General features: G+C 35.3%; 1 protein-coding gene across 1 annotated transcript; it reads left to right on the forward strand.

Annotated features, from left to right (window-relative positions):
* Nucleotides 1-18,178: 18,178 nt before the first annotated feature.
* LOC147530994 (PKS-NRPS hybrid synthetase cheA-like) lies at nt 18,179-18,766 on the forward strand. The gene has a single exon (XM_086649712.1). The coding sequence runs from the start codon at nt 18,179-18,181 to the stop codon at nt 18,764-18,766; it is 588 nt and encodes a 195-aa protein (XP_086505838.1).
* Nucleotides 18,767-20,386: the final 1,620 nt, after the last annotated feature.

Genomic DNA, 20,386 nt, shown 5'->3' on the forward strand with positions numbered 1-20,386 from the left:
AGTCCTTATTAAAAAAAAAATAACCGTGTGTTTAGAAATTTTTTTAAGATGTAATCTTTCTTATAAATAAAATAACATATTTAAAAAAGATAACCGTGTTGCTTTTAGAAATAGAATATCTAATTTAAGAAAAGAAGAAACAAAAGATATTGCAGGAGTTAAATGAAAATCTCTCTTTCAATAAAATATAACTAATGTAAGAAAAAAAGAAGGTAAAGAAAATAAACAATAAGTTGAATACCAAAAAATTAGGATATCCACTATATATCAATAATAAATATGAAAAATTGTCAAATTTAATTGATATAATTGTTCGTGCCCTAGGGCACGGGGTATATCCTAGTCTATATAATAAAACAGAAGGGAAAACGATGATTGGGACAAACATTCTTTTTTGATAAAGGATATTGTTTAGAAGCCCTTCTCAAAATTTACAATATAGTCCTTCGTAGAGATAAAGTTACCTATTTAGAAAACAGTAATTTTTCCTTCGTAGAAATAAAATAACTAATTTAAGAAAAAAATAAACAAAATAAATTTCAAGGGTTAAAAAAAGAAATTAAAATCTCTTTCTCAATAAAATAATAACTGATTTAAGAGAAAAGAAACAAAAACATAATACAAAAAAATAATAACTAATAAAAATCTCTCTCTCTCTCTCTCTATAAAATATAACAATAAATTTCGTATCATTTGATTGATACAAGTGTCCGTGCCCTAGGGCACGGGATATACCCTAGGGCACGGGATATACCCTAGGGCTGGGAAAACGGTCCGAAAACAAAAATAGAAATTAAAATCTCTATTATCAACAAAAGAAATTAAAATAATGGTGGTGGATTAAAAAAAGAAATTAAAATCTCTCTCTTTCAATAAAATAATAACTAATTTAAGAGAAAAGAAACATAAAAAATAATAACTAATAAAAATCTCTCTATCTCAATAAAATATAACAATAAATTTCGTAACATTTGATTGATACAAGCGTCCCTGCTTTAGGGCACGGGATATACCCTAGTTAATCCAAAATCCTAGCAAATCCCAGGGGTAGGGTGGGATTTTGGTCCAATACAAATTTCGGAATCAGGAATCCTTAGGATTAAGAGTCCTAGGATTCTTGCCCCCTAATTTCCATCTTCTCTATCACCTACACCACCACAACTTCTCACCACCACCATTCCGACCACCATTGTCACCTTTTCTTTCTCTTCTCTTCTCCTCTCTCACTCATTGTTGCCATCTCTCTCTCAGTTTCTCCCTTTCTCTCTCACTATTTCTCTCTCTTTCTTCATCTTTCTCTCTTCCTCTCTCTTTGGCATGCTCCATTTCTGTCTGTATCTTACTGTTTCTCGTAAAAATCTCCGAGAAAAATCAGTTAATGCATTACCCACATAAATCTCTCATACAAATCCTAACTTCACAATACTTGAATGAATAAACTTTCCAAGTGATAAATTCTTCATGGATGCAGAAGCACCCAATGTACTACAAAACACGTATTGGTAGATCTTCTTAAGAAAGCTTCATCAAAACTCTGATTTTTAGTATACCCATCAATCATAGTCGTCCATGAAACCTCATCTTAAACATGCCATCACATATCACCCACACTTTGAATATATGTTAGATAAATTACTACCCACAAACAACTCACAATTATAATCCGACTTCAAGAAAGAGAGAAACAGTGAGAGAGAGAATAAGAGAACTAAAGAGATAGATAAATTGTGAGTTTGAGATATATATATATATATATATATATATATATATATATATATATACAAAGAGAGAGAGAGAGAGAGAGAGAGGGAGGGAAAAAAAGAGAGAAGATGAAGATTAGGAGGTAATGTTCGATCAAGTTAATTTTTGGATTTCCTAAGTTCTAATTTTACTTTCTTATCTAGTAGAGTTAGTAACGACTCTCAGCATCAAAACTCTTTTCCATCTATTTGTCCTTCCTAAAAGATTCTTATTTTTATTTTCGGAAGATTACTTTTATGACTTTCTTCAATCTTTTGATTTCAGAGACTCACTCCAGGATGATCCAAGCATCCTAGGCTGTCCTCTGACATGTATGGGTGACGACATCTTTTGTACTCCAAGTATTTCTCAGATGTTCGGGTAAACAACAATCATCTTAATGATCGTTCTTATGTTTTAAACATAAGTATCTCTTTCATGTTTGTTTTCGCTTATCAGAATTTCCAAATTCCGAATTTGCTTGACAGTTTATCATGGGAGATGGGTAAAATCTCTCTCTAAGAGTTCTTCTATTCAGATCTCTTCAATAACTTCTTTTGAACGAGTCTTTATCATCTCTTTGATCTATCGTTATAGATTTCGATGCCCAAATAGGCTCTTTTAAGAACATCATGAAATACTAAATATTTTATTCACTTCCATAATCTCATTACAGAGTCAATGTTCTAAAAGAAAAAGAAAACTGATTTAAAGTAATGCCTATTGAGTCTATGATCCTTCTTGAGCTTTTCCAGCACTTTTGCCTTCTTAGCTTTTGACATGTTCATTTCCTCTTCAATAAATACTCAGCTCCCACTTGCTCCTGTCATTCACAATGATAAGAGACTTTTAGGTATCTCATACCTTTTTAAAAGGAAATAGTATTTAATTGAATCAACTTTTAATAATTATTACCTTGTCCTGAAACCACAGTTCCGTTCTTTTTGTCTTCCAGGAATTTTGGACAGTTTCTTTTCTAATGGTTTGTGCCATTGCAATAGAAACACTTGGAATCAGATTGGGCACCTTTGTTCTTGGCAACTTGTTTGCCTTTCTCTTTGCCCATTTTCTTCTTTTTGAATTTCTGCTTTCCATCCTTCTTAAATCCCGTATCTTTATGAACCATCAGAACTTCTTTCTTAAGTTCAACTATTGTGATATTCTCTTCGGTTTTCTGGAGCATAGCGTGTAGTTCCTCCAGAGATTTATTCCATCCATTCATATTGTAGTGCATTCTAAATTGACTGAACCCATTATGAAGCGAATGCAGGATAATATCAGTGGCGAAATCTCGGCCATTGTCGACTCCTAGTCTGTTTAGTTTTTCAAAAAGACTAATCATTTTGAAAACATGTGGCCCTACAGGCTTTCCCTTTTCAAGACGCATATCCAATATTGCCCTTGAAGTCTCATACCTTTCCATTCTTGACTTCTTTTGGAACAAATTCCTAAGTTGTCGTATCAGGGTATAGGCATCCATTTCAATGAACCTATCTTGAAGATTAGGTTCCATGGTTGCCAACATGAGGCACGTTATGGGTTCAGACCTTTTCCGAATATTTCTTTCTTGTTCCTTTTCTTGATCAGTCGAATCTTCACTGAGAATCAGAATAGGTGTATCTAAGACTTTTGCCTTATGTTCGGATCTTAGGACAAGTCCCAGATTCCGTTCCCAAACCATAAAGTTGTCACCATTCAACTTTTCTTTCTCCAGAAGCCAACGTATGCTGCTGGAGTCTTTTGTCGTCATAATTAAACTACATGTAAGAAACGCGAAAGTGATTAAACTTGTTATCCTGGCATGTTTCTTAATGTGCCTATATTATTCTATGTTTTTTGGCCCCTAAGAATAATATAATTCCAAGATCCCATTTCTTCGAAATTAAACGTACTTTGGCACTGCCCTTAATTCGTCGTCCTGGGTGAGTAACATCTTACTGATCATACTCCTATTATTCTTGGTTAACGAATTTCACATTTAAATGTCAAATCGTCCTTTAGCCCCGAAATCCAAAACCTTTATGCTGACTCGTTGAGAATAACCATTTATACATGTAGACCTCTTCATAGATCTACCCGTATTGTCCCGAGGTAAAAGATGGCACCCTGCTTTGGCATGACCCACCATCGATGAACAAGGGCTCAACAGGTGTCTTAATCTGGGTAGGCTCTACTCAAAATTCTTTTTGGGACTTATTACGTAATTTATCAAGTTGCGTTACTGTAAACTCTAGCATAACCAGTCATGATTTATTACGTAAAAGTTTATGTAGGTTTGCGTAATGATTTGTTAAATCTTAGTATTACCCCTTAAAAGATCTTATCTTTTAAGTTATTTCTTGTTCGCCTATGGTTCGTTTGGATTCGTATCCTTGAACCTCTATTAACTACTCCCACTTGAACCATGATCTCATCGTTCGGTTCGTCAATAGAATCTAAGACCCTATACTCTAAGTATTATTCGGGCGCATCTACTTGTGCTTAGAAACAAGAAACGATAATCTTATCTAAAGGTATACTATTCTACGCAATCACATACATTCATACATACAATAATATGACATTCATAATTAAACAAAGTATGTATCCTAGATTCATTTCTAGGTTTGCTATGTTTCGTATAGCTAATTGTGGGAAATTGTGACATCTTTATGTCTAATGAGCTCTAAAGTTTGTTTTCATAATACTTAAACTAAAAGCACATTATGTTTCTTCCTTAATGTTTCCTAAATCGACTCAAGGAAAAACTCCGTTTGGGCTCTCCTATGTCCCGGGTCAATGTAGGAGAAATGTGCTTGGAATCGGGAGAAAAAAGGTTGAAAAACTCCCACTAAGGTCAAGCCATAAAAGCCCTCGAGTCAAACTCGAAAAGACATAAAGTCAACCCTGGTCAAAGTTCCTTGACTGGTCTGGGTTTAACCCTAGACTTCGTCTCGGATCAGCCTAATCATAGGCCGGGCCTAGGGACAACACGTTCCTATCGTGCTCTGTCCCTCGGCCAGACGCGTCCTACCCTAGCTAGACGTGTCCTTACCGGGTCAGATGCGTCCTAGACGCTTCTGGCCTAGGACAGACCATAGGCATCTCGGATTAGATGCCTGAGATGCGTCCTGGACGCGTCCTAGACGTGTCCAGACCATCGAGTCTAGTGAATAAGTCTAGTGAATATCCTCTCGGATGCTAAGTGCGAGAGGTGTTGGAATAGTGAGACGCGTCCCATACGCGTCTCGGGTTGGGACAGTGCACGGGCCATCTCTGATGTAAGGGCCCATACGAGATCCCTTGGTGCATGACAATCGCGTCCCAGACGCTTCTGTCCTGAGATGGCATGGGCAGAGCCTCCTTTGGATGTCCTCTGGAAGCATCCAGATGCGTCCTAGACGCTTTTGGTTGCTCCAGACGCATCCTAGACGCATCTGGATGTTCCAGTCGCATCCTAGATGCGTCTGATTGCTCCAGATGAATCCGAGATGTGTCTGGACATGTGTCCAGGGTCTCGGTCCTAGACCGAGACCAACTAGGATTCCCTTGTGCGCGTCCTAGATGCGTGAGGGACATCCGACACACGTCTATCTCGGATTCCTAGTGCATCTCGGACTGGGATATCCCAGACGCGTCCTAGACGCGCTGGGATGTCCGAGACCCGAGAGTCTCGGACTCCTAGTCCGTGTTGGACTGGGATATCCCAGACACGTCCTAGACGCTCTGGGATGTCCGAGACCCAAGAGTCTCGGACTCCTTCCAGTCCGGACTAGGAATCCCGGTCCTTCACGGACTGGGACATTCAGTCTGTGTTCCCCGGTCTCAGACTCTCTGTCCGAGACGTGCTGGTCGGGCCCGGACGCGTCCTGGTTGGTCCGGCCAGCTGGGTTTCCAAATTTTTTGGAAACCCTGGTATTCCAACCTGTTTCTTTTCTGTTTTTGATCATCCAAGCTGTTGTTAGGTACTGTTTTTGTGAATTCATCAACCAAACTTCATGGTTTTGATGATTTTTATCAAAAACTTACAACCTAAAGCTAGTTTATGAAAACCCTTTTAAAAAAACTATGTTTATAGTGTTTTTAGGTCATTCAATCATATCCAAAACCCTAATTGATCTAATAAAAAAGAAGTTTAAATCTTTATTCAAACACCATTAACACTATTATCTAGTTGTTCAAGTTTGAATCTAATTCGTCTAGTCAAAGATAGTTCATGCAAACGGCTAGTGATGCCACTGTAGGATTATGTGTGTATCTAATACAACTATCTAGTGTTCTAAGCGGAATCTCAAACATCTATATGTTTAACACTAGTTTTCCAGGATATACATGAACATATCAATGAACTAGAATAGAAAGAAGATTACCTCTAATCGCTTTTCCACGAACTAAATCCCGACCAGTATTCGGAAGATAAGAGCTCCAATTGTCGCTCCTTTACTTGAGACACCGAGTATATAAATTGAACTCCCTCCTTCGAGTCAGTTAGGACCTTCTTGAAGGTTGAGATGAAGAACTCCTTCTTCTTGACTTGATAGTTGAGAAAAACTTATTTTCTCTCTCTCTCTTTCTGAGATGTATATTCTGAACTCTTTCAGTTGGCTTGTCTTTTCTTTTCATTCAAGTCCTCTGTCCAGTTCCTTTTCAAGTTCTTCTTTAGGTTTGTCTAACTAGGTCCTTATATAGAAATCCCTAGAAAAGGTATATGACCCAAACTAGGATTCCTAAAGCTTAATTATAAGATGTTTCCCACAACACCCTTTTAGGGTGCCTTAGTGTTGCCGGCCAACATAGCCCTTTATGGGCTTCCTTGGCCGGCCCACTTAGGGCCTACCGGCCATGTAATGGCTGGCCCCTTGCTATGGTCCAGCCCACCTAAAGCCCTTTCGGGTCCGGATGAGTTTATCTTTCTTCGGACTTCTCCGGACTAACTGGACTTACCAATAATGAATCCAATCAACTTATTTTCCATTCTCTTTCTAGTCAATTCTCTCCGCTCAAATCATTACTCTTATGGGTAACCCTTGTAGGATCCGGTCTATGTTAGCTGCGGATTACCGAAGTTATCCGACAATCAAAAACGGCTTTTAGCTAAGCATTACGGTCTCTAATTGGACCGGACTAATGATCTTCCGATTAAGGTCATTGATGGGCCTAAAAGGTAACCCTAAAAGGTCACCACCCGCAAGTATACGGGTGTCAAGTAGTATCTCGGTAAGACCGAAGTCAATCCACAGTGACTAAGTTAACCTATTCTAAATCTTATAACTAAAATGGTTTTCTTCGAAATTGAATTTTTTATGAGACAATAAAATAACACACTTAAGTAAAACAACTGAAAGATAATCAAGGAACTTATGAAGGAGAGAACCTAGGGTTTCGAAATCCACCATAACGTGTATAAATCATGACCTAATCAACAACTCAAAATCTTCTTCTTTTTATAACTCAAGAGAAGGTAACCAATTATACCAACCTCGGAAAATCTAAACTTTTCATAGAACAGACACACATAATATTTTAATTTCAATCACACATTCATAAGACAATCAAACTATTAGCTATCAAATCCTAAGCATGAGGCATTAAAGACACTTAGTCTAAATATGAAACATCAAAACACAAGCATAACTAATGAAAGAAATATCGTGAAATAAGTGAGAAAAATCAATTTTTCAATATAAACGCATTTCGAAGATATTTGTTGTGAGAAAATTGCCATTTAATCATACATAGCTAAAGTTTCATCCTAACCCTATATTAGGTGTTTAGCTACTCATGATAAACAGATAAGAATTAATAAGTATGAAAGAGAACGAGAAAAACATGAAAGAATAACCACAATTTTCTTGCTGATTTTCCCCTGTTGCAGCCAAACAGACCCTAAGGGAAGTATTTTCTTTCTGTTTTTACAATTTTCCAGGAAAACAAACAAAACAGACCCTAAGGGAAGTTGATTTTCTCGTCTTCTCGGAATTGAATTCTCTGTGGGAAAATTATTTTCTCGTCTTCTCCACTATTTCTTTCTCTAACTTTCTGTTTCTCTCTCTCTCTTGTTTTCTCTCTCTCTTCTTAATCTCTCTGTTATCTCTCTCTCTCTCTAACATGAACAGTAAAAGAAGAATAAAATTACTAACAATATCAACTGAATTTTCTTCTTCTCTCTCTCTACAATCTCTCTCTCTCTCTCTGTAAACTCTCCCTCTCTCACAAAGAAAGAGATTACAAGAAAAAGAAAATAAAACAAAAGATTGATGAAGATGATCCTTTTCTTTTTCAAAACCGAGAATGATAATGGTTCTTCTTCTCTCTCTCTGCTGTTCTCTCCCAAAAACCGTGATCTCCAGTCCTATGTTTCTCCTTCTGTTTTATAGAAGCCGAGAGGGTCAATTTCGAATCTCGCCAAAAACTAACTCGCCGAATCTTTCTCTATCTCTTCCTCCTTTCTCTCTCTATTTTACTGTCGAGAATAACCATGAAGATATTGGAGAATATCTCTCCATCTTTATCCCTTCACGATTTCGAATCCTCTCTCTCTGTTCTGTTAATAGAGATGAGAGATATGGAAACCGATTCTGTGTATCATGAAGCAATGTGATAAGATGTTCCCACCGTCTGATTAGCGAGCTCGTGTTTCATGTCCGCTAGATTGTTGAGGGCAGCATTGAAGCTCTGACGCGCGATGCGCCAGATCAAGTCCTAAAGAGAATTCCATGAGCCGCCCATCATAGCCCGAAGGTGTACCACACACACATCGCTACCGTGCATATTCTGTTCTGTACACCCGCACGTGGCATTGAGAACTCTATGTTGACCTTCTTTTGACCCGAACTTTGACTTAAGCTAACTCTCTCATCCGAGTTTCGATTCCATTTCCGTTTTCGCCTACGGACTCGTCATGGACTCTAGTTTTAATTTCAGTACTAAGATTTCCAGGATACCCTAACTTCCAAATGACCAAAATGCCCTCAAGTATGTCTTTGTCCCGATTTTATCCGTTTTCTGCGTTCAATTCTATAAAAGACACCTAGACAAAAGAAACACACAATTCATTAGAGTAACTACTCGAACTAGACTAACTAACCCGAGTTAAGAGATTCAGATGGAACATTTTCATATCTCATCACTTATCCCTAAAACAAACCCTAATGCCCCAAAACTCCCAGATACTGTTTCAGTTCTAGTCGGAAACTGACTCAATCTTCATAACCGAATCCTCACTCTTCATCATTCTAACTATGTAGACTTTTTCCCTCTACATCGTTTTCTCATTCAAGCTAGCGTTATACCTCAAATCGTTACTTATAATCTTCTCATTGGTGCCTATTGTGATTGTAAGAAAACTGATACTGCTCTTGAACAGTATCAACAGTTGGTCACTAATGCTCTTTTTCATCCTTCACCCACTACTTATCGAAACCTTGTTAAAGGGTTAGTTGATAATTCCAAAATTGAATACGCTTAAACTCTAAAGGATGAAGTGCTAGAAAAGGGTTTAGGTCCTGCTCCAGTTGTTTATAACTATTTGATGTTAGGTCTTGTGAAAACGGAAGATCTAGATGGGGTTTTAGGTTTCTATGATGAGTTAAAGGAGAAATTAGGTTTTGTTTATGGGAGTTTGACGTAGGCTAATTTTCAGAAAGGAATGGAAAAAGAATCAATGGAATGTTATGATGCAAGCAGTTGGTCAAAATTCTAGGGTTAAAATGGGTGCTTTACCTTATAATTCTGTTTTGGATGGTTGGAGTAAAAATGGGAAATTTGATGAAGCTATGAACTTGTTTGATAGGGTTATGGATGAAAAAAACTACGCAACTATGTGGATGATAACACACAAGTTATAAATGTAAACTAACACTTATTCAACCAACTTTAGCCGACGTAGTGTATTGGCCGGCCAAACTTCAGCCTACATCTCCTTCCCTTTCTTCTTTCTCTCTCTCCCTCTCCCTCTTAAGAAACTCCCAAAATTAACTAAAAAACCTTAGTTCTTAGCTGTTGTCCTATTTATTCTTTTCCTTTAAAAATAAACCTACCACCATAATAACATTTATTTCTTTAGGACTTTTGAGGCGGTGCCTCTAATTCTTCATTTTCCTTCTTTGGTGGTTGTCGGGTTTGGATTCTTTAAAATGTTAATCACCATCTTTCATTACTCATGGCATCTTGACTTCATTTTTTTTTTCACTTTATGGTGTGTTTGGTTGCAGGATTCCTACCAAAAATGGGATTTGACAGGAATCATGATTCCTAGTCTGTTCGGTTACCAAAAACTCTAGGACTTTTGAATCCTAAGGATTCCCAAGTCCAAAACTTGTATTGAACCAAAATCACACCAAATTAATAAATCAAATTTCAAACTTAAAATTAACCCAAAAAGTATTTCTTTAAAAAACATATTTTTTCCACAAAATATATATTTTTTTCATACTCCTCTTTTTTTCCCGAAACCATTCTTTACGAAAAATTTCCCCCGAAAACGTTCTTTTTTTCAAAAATCGTTTATTTTTCGAAATCGGTTTTTTCTCGAAAACGAGTTTCCACGAAAATCATTTTTCTCGAGTTTTTCCTGAAATTGTTTATCCCCGAAATTATGTTTTCTGAAAACCTGTTTTCACCTCGAAATCAAGAAAACTTTTTTCGCGAAAAATCGTCTTTTACAGAAAATCGTTTTTCTCCCTAAAATCGATATTTCTCGAAAAGCGTATGCTCGAAAATTCGCTTCTTCTTCAAAATTGATTTTTTTCCTGACCCTTTCCCCAAAAATGTTTTTCCTGAAAATTGTTTTTTCTCGAAAATTGTTTTTCGCCCGCAAGCATTTTTTCCCCCAAATTTTTTTACCAATAACCTTTTTCTCGAAAACAGTATTTTTCGGTGACTATTTATTCCGAAAAATCATTTTTTTTTCGAAAACTATTTTTCTTGAAAATTGTTTTTTCTCGAACACCATTTTCCCACGAAAAACCGTTTTTTCTCGAAAAATAGGCATTTTTAAAAATATTGTTTTCGAGGAAAAAAGTTTTTTCGGGAAATAACAGTTATCTTGGGGAAAAAATTTTCGGGGAAAAAAGTGTGTTTTGGTAAAAATGGTTTAAAAAAAAATAAAACTTTTTTACGAAAAAACCGGTTTCGGGAAATAATACAATATTAGGGAAAAACGACATCTAAAATTTTTTTTATGAAGAAACAACTTTTGGGAAAAATAAATGGCTTTTCGAAGATAACAATCTATTATATAAAACACAATGTTTTTTGCTGACTGGGACAAACCAACAGATAAATCCAGTCGTTCGTTCCCTTTGTTGTTAAGTTTTGACCGTTGGATCTCTTACCTACCTAGAAATATCATAATTCGTTCACCCACTCACTAAATCTATTATGCATACCCACGATAAATTTTGACCGTACAATTTCCATAGTTAAATCTCAACCTTTAAATTTTTTCCCAAATTATAACCACCGTCATAAAGTTAGTGACAAATTAATTTTATACTAATGGCCATCTATATAACTATTGACAATTTATTATTTCCATAACTTTTTAAATATTAATTGTATTTTAGGTTATGAAATCGTAGCCCTTAGATCTTAATCCCTAATATCTCCTTAAATCATAACTCTTTATATCTCTCTCAAAACCTCTCTATCTTCACAATTTTCCAAAAAGTAATTGTCCTTCGGTTATAAAAGAAGAAGATTAATGGATCATATTCCTCACTTCTCTCTCTATATATATTTTCCTCCTAGGATCTTTCTCTCTTATATTTTTTTTTTTCTCTCTCTCACTTACAACATTTCTCATTTGTTAGTAGAAGAAATCTCTGTCGACAACAAAATGGTTCGAAATTAGATTTTCTTTCTTAGTTGATTTAGTATTAGTTTTTTTTTTATTTTGTTAATGTTAAATTAGTAATGTATGTTTTAATACATAAATTTTGTTGATTTAGTATTAGTTTTTCTTAATTTTGATAATGTTTAACTAGTATTTTTGTGTATTGTCCACAAGTTCAATGAAATATTTAATTATAAATATTGTATACCTTTCTCTATCTACTTGGTGATAGATGATGAATCTCTATTTACTTATATACATTTCTCTATCAATCTGTGTTATTTTAGTTTTCTAAGTTAATCTTCCGCAAGTGAATAAATCATTTTTTTTTAAGGTTTGACAGTATGATTAATACATAAATTCAGTATATATAACTTTTATTATTGATATTGTGTATTCTCCATTAGTTCACTGAAATGTTTAATTGTAAATATAATATGTGATAAATGATAAATCTCTCTCTCTCTCTCTCTCTCTCTCTCTCTCTCTCTCTCTCTCTTTGTACATGTATCTCTTTCTCTATCAATCTATGATATTTTTTGCTTCTATGTTAATCTTTCGCAAGTGAAAAAATCATTTATTTGAAGTCTTGTTTTCAATCTTTATGTATCGTTTCTCCTAGATTTGAAGAGCATATCTTTTGAAGAGTTAATTGTTATTCTTTTCTCGATTTTACGATTTGAATTTACTATTTTACTTTTCATTTTTTTTAGATGAGTAAGTAGTTGGTAGTGTTATGATATTTTAACTAGACTTTACAAATTATGTAAACCAGAAGGTACCCATCTATCTTTATAGTGATTCTTTAATAGGATTTTCTTTGTTATAAATTTTTTCTTGATTTTCTTCTTTAAATTTCATTAAAATATAACTTTTCATCGATTCCTTGAATAATTCGAATTACCTCTTGTAAGAGTAAAATTAATTCTTACCTCCACTAGATGACTTGTAAACTTCTGTGAAGTCTTTCTCCTGTTTTTAACACCAATTATCGATTTTAGACATTTTTTGGTTAAAAACTATTAACTTATATTAAAACTTTTGTTCCAGATTTTCGCGTTCGTTAATGTTCTTTTTGTTTCTTATTGTTTGTAAATGTAATATAGTTCGTTTTCGTGTTCATCGACCCAAAAGTATTAACTTTTTGTTATTTGTCAGACATAAATGTCCGTGCCCTAGGGGCACGGGTTATAACTAGTATTTAACAAAAAACAAACCGTTTTGAAAAAACTATGTTCGAAAAGAAGGTTCCTTTAATATTTTTTAGGATAAACTTTTAAAAAAACTCAAATAGTTGAAATACTATAATTCTTATAACTTACCAAACAACCCAAAAGAAATCACTTGGACTCATGAATCATTGAATCCAAAGGACTCATGAATCCACACATTCATGATTCCTTCATCCAAACACACCATTAAGTTTTTCTTTACTTCTTCAAATGACCAAAATGCACTTGGTTCATCTTTTGTACGTTTTGTCCACATGAGATTAAAAAGTAAAACTTTTCTTTTTTTTTTATTCTGAACTACATGCCTCTAGCTTCATGTACGCCACCTTCACAAGAAAAAACATAAATCTTATAAAAAATATAATCATAAAAGGACAGGTTTGTTTGAATTAGGCGGTTCTATTGTGGCATTTGCAGTTCAAAAATCGTAATTGTGGTTGAAGTGATCAAAATACAGATCATGTTGTTCCCGAATTCAATGACACTTTCCTCTTCAATATTTGCTCCACAATTGCTCCAAGAATCGTCCAAGAATGATCTCCAAATATTTATACAAATTCGGTTCAATAATCTTCAATTAGATCCAAACTCCTCTTAATTATATCGAAACACAATTTCTCTCCCTTAAAAATAACATGGTTGGCCCCTTTTAAAGGAATACAAGTCAATTTAGTGGTTTTATTTGAATAAAAATTAGATTTATATTGTAAAACTAGAGGAGACATAGATATATAGAAAGATAAAATAACTCTCAAGCATTTAAATTAAATCAAGTCACTTTATCCAATCCATATTGGCAATATATAATCCAATAAAATCCTCAGAAAAAATAGAATACTTTTTTTTATTTAGTGACCACCACTGATAAACACCAGAATAAACGATATTTATTGGGCCGAGAGCACCCCCTCGAGTAAATGCTTCCACAGTCGGTTGATCAAAATGAGGATCTCAAATTGCATGAACAATAGGTCTTACATGTAAAGGGTCATGTGCCCATGATTCAAAATTTCCTTGCCAAGCTACATAAAATAGATTTCCGGAAGTCCACAGAAAAATTATTTCTAACTGTCCGAAGTGAGAAGCAAAAATATTCTGATAAAGACGTTCTTCAGTAACATTGTATTATAAGTTTCTTTTCTTTCTCTGACTCTTGTATATGAAACTAAGAAACTCAAAGTATATACAAGTGATGGTGGGGTATGTTTATGTATAGAGTATAGATGAGAAGGTGAGTTGGCAAGAAGAGGGGAGGTAGTAAGCCACCTCATACTAAACTAGTCACATCATATTACTTCATTGGAAAGTAACTGAATCTCCATGGGTAACCTTATGGCATCCAATGTAACACTAGAAACAATTAGTGAATTGTCTATGGGAAACAAATCTCATATAACAATTTCCCAATTTAAGTGAGAATAGGTTGTTCAAAAAAAAATGAGAAAAGTCTTCACGTCGGTTGTTTTAAAGTCATAAAACTTTTCTTATAATGACAAAAAACTACCGGACCCACTAAAAATATCTCAATTTTAGGTGGACGATGACATCATTGAATTCCAAGTGGGTTGTTCCCATTTGTTGTTGTTTTCTCTTCTTCATTTTAAAGACATGAAATGCGTTTTTATAAAATGCCCTCTGTAAAACGTCTTTGTTGTCATGCAACCCCATAATAAATTTTAGTTGCACTGACCGACTCTTTTGGATACTAAATCATGCAACAATTTTCCAGAACTATTAACTTTTTAACATCTATGAGTCATTCCTGAAAAACTATGTGACTCAATTAGATCTAGCAAACTTAAGGACTAACTATTGTAAATTGATGACACATAATTGAGTACACATCAGAATGTGATGTGCATGCATCTCTTAGACGTGGTCAATTGAGATATATACGTAACCACATTACATATTCCAACTAGTCATTTTGTACTAATATATTAAAAAATATATAAATCATATCTAATATGGGAAGAAAAATTTTCAGTAACTAATCTCATGCTCATCCTAAATCTCGTCAGGTTTAGACATTTCATACCATTCTCGTATCTTTAATTAAAAGGTCGGTCAAACTCATTCCTTTTGGGGCGGGTGTGACATGAATTTTCGGGCCACCAAATTTGATGTGCATGCATCTCTTAGACGTGGTCAATTGAGATATATACGTAACCACATTACATATTCCAACTAGTCATTTTGTACTAATATATTAAAAAATATATAAATCATATCTAATGTGGGAAGAAAAATTTTCAGTAACTAATCTCATGCTCATCCTAAATCTCGTCAGGTTTAGACATTTCATACCATTCTCATTTTTTTCATTTAAAAGGTCGGTCAAACTCATTCCTTTTGGGGCGGGTGTGACATGAATTTTCGGGCCACCAAATTTGATGATCTTTAAATGAATGGTGGGCGCAACAATTTGTTTGACTTGAAAAAAAATGTTTTTTGAAATTTGAATATCTAAATCATGAAATCTCAATATCCTTTTATTTTTTCAAGCCAAAGTGTCAAACCGGACCCGAGAACACCCTCTTCTTCTCCACTACGGGATGAAAGATCAATTGTCATCTACTCATCTCACCTAATCACCTTCCCTTCTTTGATTCTTCAAAGTCATTAAGTTATTGTCTTATTTAGGATAAAACCAATCCTATTTTCTGCTATTTACTTTGTCTCTCTCCTTCCTATTATATATAAATACTAGGTATGACCCGTGCCTCCGGCACGGTCTATTTTTTTTATTACTTTACGTGTTTTCAACTAACATAACAAGAATACCGTATGTAGTTAAAAATAACCATAAATAAATAATTTTATGACATTCTGAAAAAAAAAAATTATATTGATTAGCTTCTGAAATAATAAACTGTAAACTTGTGACTACATTACCTCTTGAGAATAAGTTAAAATTATCTTCGAACTAATGGAACGATAAAATTGAATTAGGGATACTTCTTAAGTTGGTTATTTGCGGGTTATACCTCTGTAACAACTTAATTTAAAATGACAATTAACTCTTGTCTTTATGTTGTTTAAATATAACTTGACAAACTGGTTTACATTTCTTCAACTATTTAACATTTTGGTAACTGCATAATAAACAAAACAACAAAAGACAAAGTTTGTACATACATAAAGAGATATCTATATCTCATTTGAAAAAGATAAATTTATTAAATATAGTTCCCAAAGCCCGGGGCGCGACACACAAACTTGCCATGGCTGCACACACTACAATATGGCTTTGACATGCATCACATTCTCAGTAGAGATCTATTTCAATTTTAAGTGCATTAAATACCCTGTACGAAAGCAGGTAACCAAACCTTATTCGAGCAACAATTTTATTTCAAAGAAACCATAGCAATGGGTTAAATCAAGATCATCATCTAGAGGAACTTCTAGAGTATAAATGAGATTACTGCAAGAAAAAAAACGAAAGATCAGACTATGTAGGCTTCATTTCCTCGAGTCACACGGTTTGGTTGTGGTTAAAATTTTCTAGCACGTGAATCTCATGTTGGCAAAAATAAACCACAACTATATCAGTTACCATGATTTGATGTTTGTTCATTGAACTTTTCTGTTGGAGCGGGGGTTAGGGGGTTTGATTGACACTGCAAAAATTACAGGAACTAATATTGTTCTACGAGAATAAATCTAAATCAAAATACAAAACTTTGACGTTAAATATTTTGTCTAAGTACCTTATGATTGAAGACAATATATTTTATAGATTCTTTTGTGTAAACCAGACACCTTTCCAAAATAATCTGAGATTGAAAGAAAATGGGGTTACTGTGAAGCATGTGACCCTTAGAAAACTGCTTACGTATTTAAAATAGAAACTCATGTATTTGTTAAAAAATTATATAAATCAAGTGCGTAGACAAATCCAAATAGAAAGAGAACTGTCATTGTGTACATCTAAAGAAACAAGAAGAGGCAAATGAAAAGAAAAAAAAAATCTACAGTAAAATGTACTTAGAAAAATGAAACGTATAGTAGAGACATCAAATCAGACCATAAATTTATTCTAAAAGCCAGTTGTACTACTCAAAGACATTGTGCAAATATGAGTATGAAAAACATACCTCATCGAGCAGAGAAGACATGTAGCTTTCAGATTTGTTATCATCACACCTTAAATGCTAAAGATGTTGATCTTAGTGTTCATGTAAGTCTCCATTAGATGTCCCTAAGAACCTTCAATAATAGAATGAAGATGTATTTTAAACAATTATTAGTAGTGCGATAGTCTAATCTATCTAAGCCATCTGCGATGCAAAGCTGACTAAGCTATTTTCTTTAGAACCATAGTTTTAAGGGAAATTTTAAAGGCAATGCCCAAACTTGTTATAGGCAATGTATTTTCCACTTATGACTTGGTCAATTCAATATGACCATATTTCTTTAAAGGCAATGCCTACAATAATCAAGTTTTGGAGGTTATCTTCACCCACGTTATCTTTTTCTCTCTCTTCAAAATAAGAAACTAATTGAAACCCTAGATGTCAAACCGGAATCTCTAAACCCTAGCTTCATCTCACCGGAAATATCAAAGTCACGGTCACCGGCGACCTTCGACACGCACCACCTATTGTGTTCGTCTCCTCAAACTCTAAGTGCAAGTGATACTGTATTTGTTAGAAACCACCATGAATGAAGAAAGTTCCAAAAATATTAGGGATACGACAAAAGACTACACCAAAACGAGTTCTGCACAAAATTCCATTTCTAATGCGGTATGTGAGCATTCCCCGATACTTTAATTTATGTTTGAAGGGTTAAATCTCAGAAGTGATACAGAAACAAAAATTTCACGTCGACCTCGAAACCGGTCTGGTACGACCGAGCTCGTGCGTATGAAACGGTGTGACCAGACCGAAATAAACTAATTTCTCTCTGTAAATAAATCGGTGAGTCCACACCGATTTGAACTACATCTATCGGTACGAGCCCGCCGATTTAGACTTACTAGTTCTCTGTACACAAATCGGCGGGGCTACACCGGGAAATAGCTACCCAAATCGGTGCGGGCATACCGATTTCAACTAATACACTCCCTGTTAAAAAATCGGTTGGGCCGACACCGATTTGAGCTATTCTAATCGGTATGAACTCACCGATCCCCTTAGGGAACGTTTTTTTGTTAGGAAATCGAATGTGATCATCTTTTTCTTGTTTTTTTTATTTAGGAACAGGGTAAGTCTCCTCTTTCTCCATTGTCGTCCCAAAATTCACATGACTCATGGGATTTTGGAGGCTCAGAAACTCAAAAAAAGTGGCGTCATGCAGTCGAAGAGATGGAACCATCTTTTGATAGACCAATTTTAACAATACTGATTATGAATTTCCTAAACCAAATGAACAAGATAGACAAGAAATGGGATCAAACGAAGGGTTAGTTAGGGTTGATCTTGGTGAGTATTTTCGAACTGAACAAATATTCGAAACAAGAGACCATCTGGTTGAATGGGCACGTAAAATTGGAAAAACTCATTTTACGGTCGTAGTGATTGGTATGTCAGCGCCTAAGAGAGGTGGTAAAAAACCTCAAGTTGAGTTACAATGTGAAAGAAGTGGAATATACCGTTCACATGCTAAGATGAATTCTCTCCCTAATATTAAAGAACCACCTCCAAAGAAGAGAAAAACAAGTACGAAAAAATGCAATTGTCCCTTCAAACTCAAAGGTATACCGATAGAAGGTGACAAATGGAAAGTAGAAGTGGTGTCCGGGATTCATAATCATGTAATTTCCGAAACTCTAATTGGTCATGCTTATGCAAGGACGTTGAAATCAGAAGAGAAGATTGTTGTTGAAGAACTACTAACCATTGGCACCAAACCACGACGGATTCTTTCTCAGATACGAGGTAGATTTAATGACAATACCTCCACAAAGCGTACCATATATAATGAACGGATTCAAATTCGATCTAAGCAACTTGATGGGAGAACCCCTATGTAGTAGTTGATGAAGTTGTTGAGAGACCATCATTATGTTTTTTAGCGTTCAGAGAGGATTGAAACAGGTGAAATCACAAATTTATTTTGGGCACACTCCAAATTCATTCAATTATTGAAGTCTTTCCACACGGTATTGATGTTAGATTGCACTTCCAAAACAAACCGATATGGAAAACCATTACTTCAGATTGTTGAGATTGAAGGACTTATCCGTTCGGTCTGAAGGAGGGCAAGTTCATTAATTATCTTTTCTGTGACCCAGAAATAGAAAACCTAATCTGAATGAGATTCTAATTAGGGTTTGTCTATATATTGAGTCAGTTGAGAACAGAAAAGGTGTGGATTTTTCTCTAAGGAAAAATATACAGCTCTCTCTCTCTCTGAATATACAGCTATTGGAGAGAGAGGAATATAGAGAAAAAGCTCCCGTTCTATCAATCTAGTCAAGAAGAAGAGTTCTTCTCAACCTTCTAGTAAGTTCTAGAAGTCTGAAAGGAAGGGAGATCAAGTCTATTCACTCGGTGTCTCAAGTAGAGGAGCTACAGTTGGAGCTCTCGATCTTTGCATTAGATTGGAATGGTTCGAGGGAAAAACGCGTTAAGGTATTTATCCCTCTCTAGTTCATTGATTAGTTTATGCATAACGATCCTGGGCAATCTAGTGTTAAACATGAGATGTTTGAGATTCCGCTTACAACACTAGTTAGTGTATAGGATACACAAAACCCTACAGGGATGATTTCAACCATGAAATCATTTATAGCAGCCTTCGTTTTTATGGATGGAGAAGCCGAACATTTATACACTTGGGCATTGAATCGTTTGAGAACCCTATTTCCTCGGGACTCTATGCCTAAGGTGTTTTTGACAAATCGCGAGCAAGCATTGATTAATGGAATAGGTGAAATATTTCCACAAGCTGATCGTCTCCTATGCACTTTCCATATTGAAACGTGTGTACTCGGACATTGTAAAGAGAACTTTAGAGATGCTAAAACTTTTAACAAGTTTATGTCCATGTTTCGATCAATTGCAAATACTGAGACAGAGTTGGGTTATAATAACGCTGTAGAAGATTTTGTGAATACCTGGGGGAAGAGTCATTCAGTTGGTGTCATATGTTCAACGGACTTGGCTTCCGGTCAGAGAAAGGTTCGTGAAAGCGTGGATTAACCATGTCATGCATATGGGCAATACGACAACAAATCGTGTGGAAGGTGCACACGCAAAGCTAAAAAGAAACTTAGATACATCCGAGGGGAACTACATCACATGTTTCGAATCTATTCATGCCATGACAGAGACAGAAATCGTAGAGATTAAAGCTTCATTCGAAAAAAACCGCACATCGGTCAAGATGTGCCACCAAATCAAAGCTTTTAAGGAACTAAGAGGTTATGTCTCACATAATGCGTTGGACTTGTTGGCAGAGGAGGTCGAGCGGGCTAAAATTGTGGGAATCGATGCAAGGTTATGCAAATGTGTGTACCGTTCCAAGTATGGTCTTCCGTGTGCTCACCAGATGGAAGTTCTAATGAGGCGTGGTGAGGTAATATCTTTGTCACTTATTCACCCACAGTGGTCTAAGCTTTCTATGATTCCGACTCCTGAAGTAAATAATG

The sequence above is a fragment of the Eschscholzia californica genome, unplaced genomic scaffold (genome assembly GCF_041429995.1).
Source record: "Eschscholzia californica isolate CP2 unplaced genomic scaffold, dmEscCali1.0.p SCAF_6, whole genome shotgun sequence".
Taxonomy (NCBI): domain Eukaryota; kingdom Viridiplantae; phylum Streptophyta; class Magnoliopsida; order Ranunculales; family Papaveraceae; genus Eschscholzia; species Eschscholzia californica.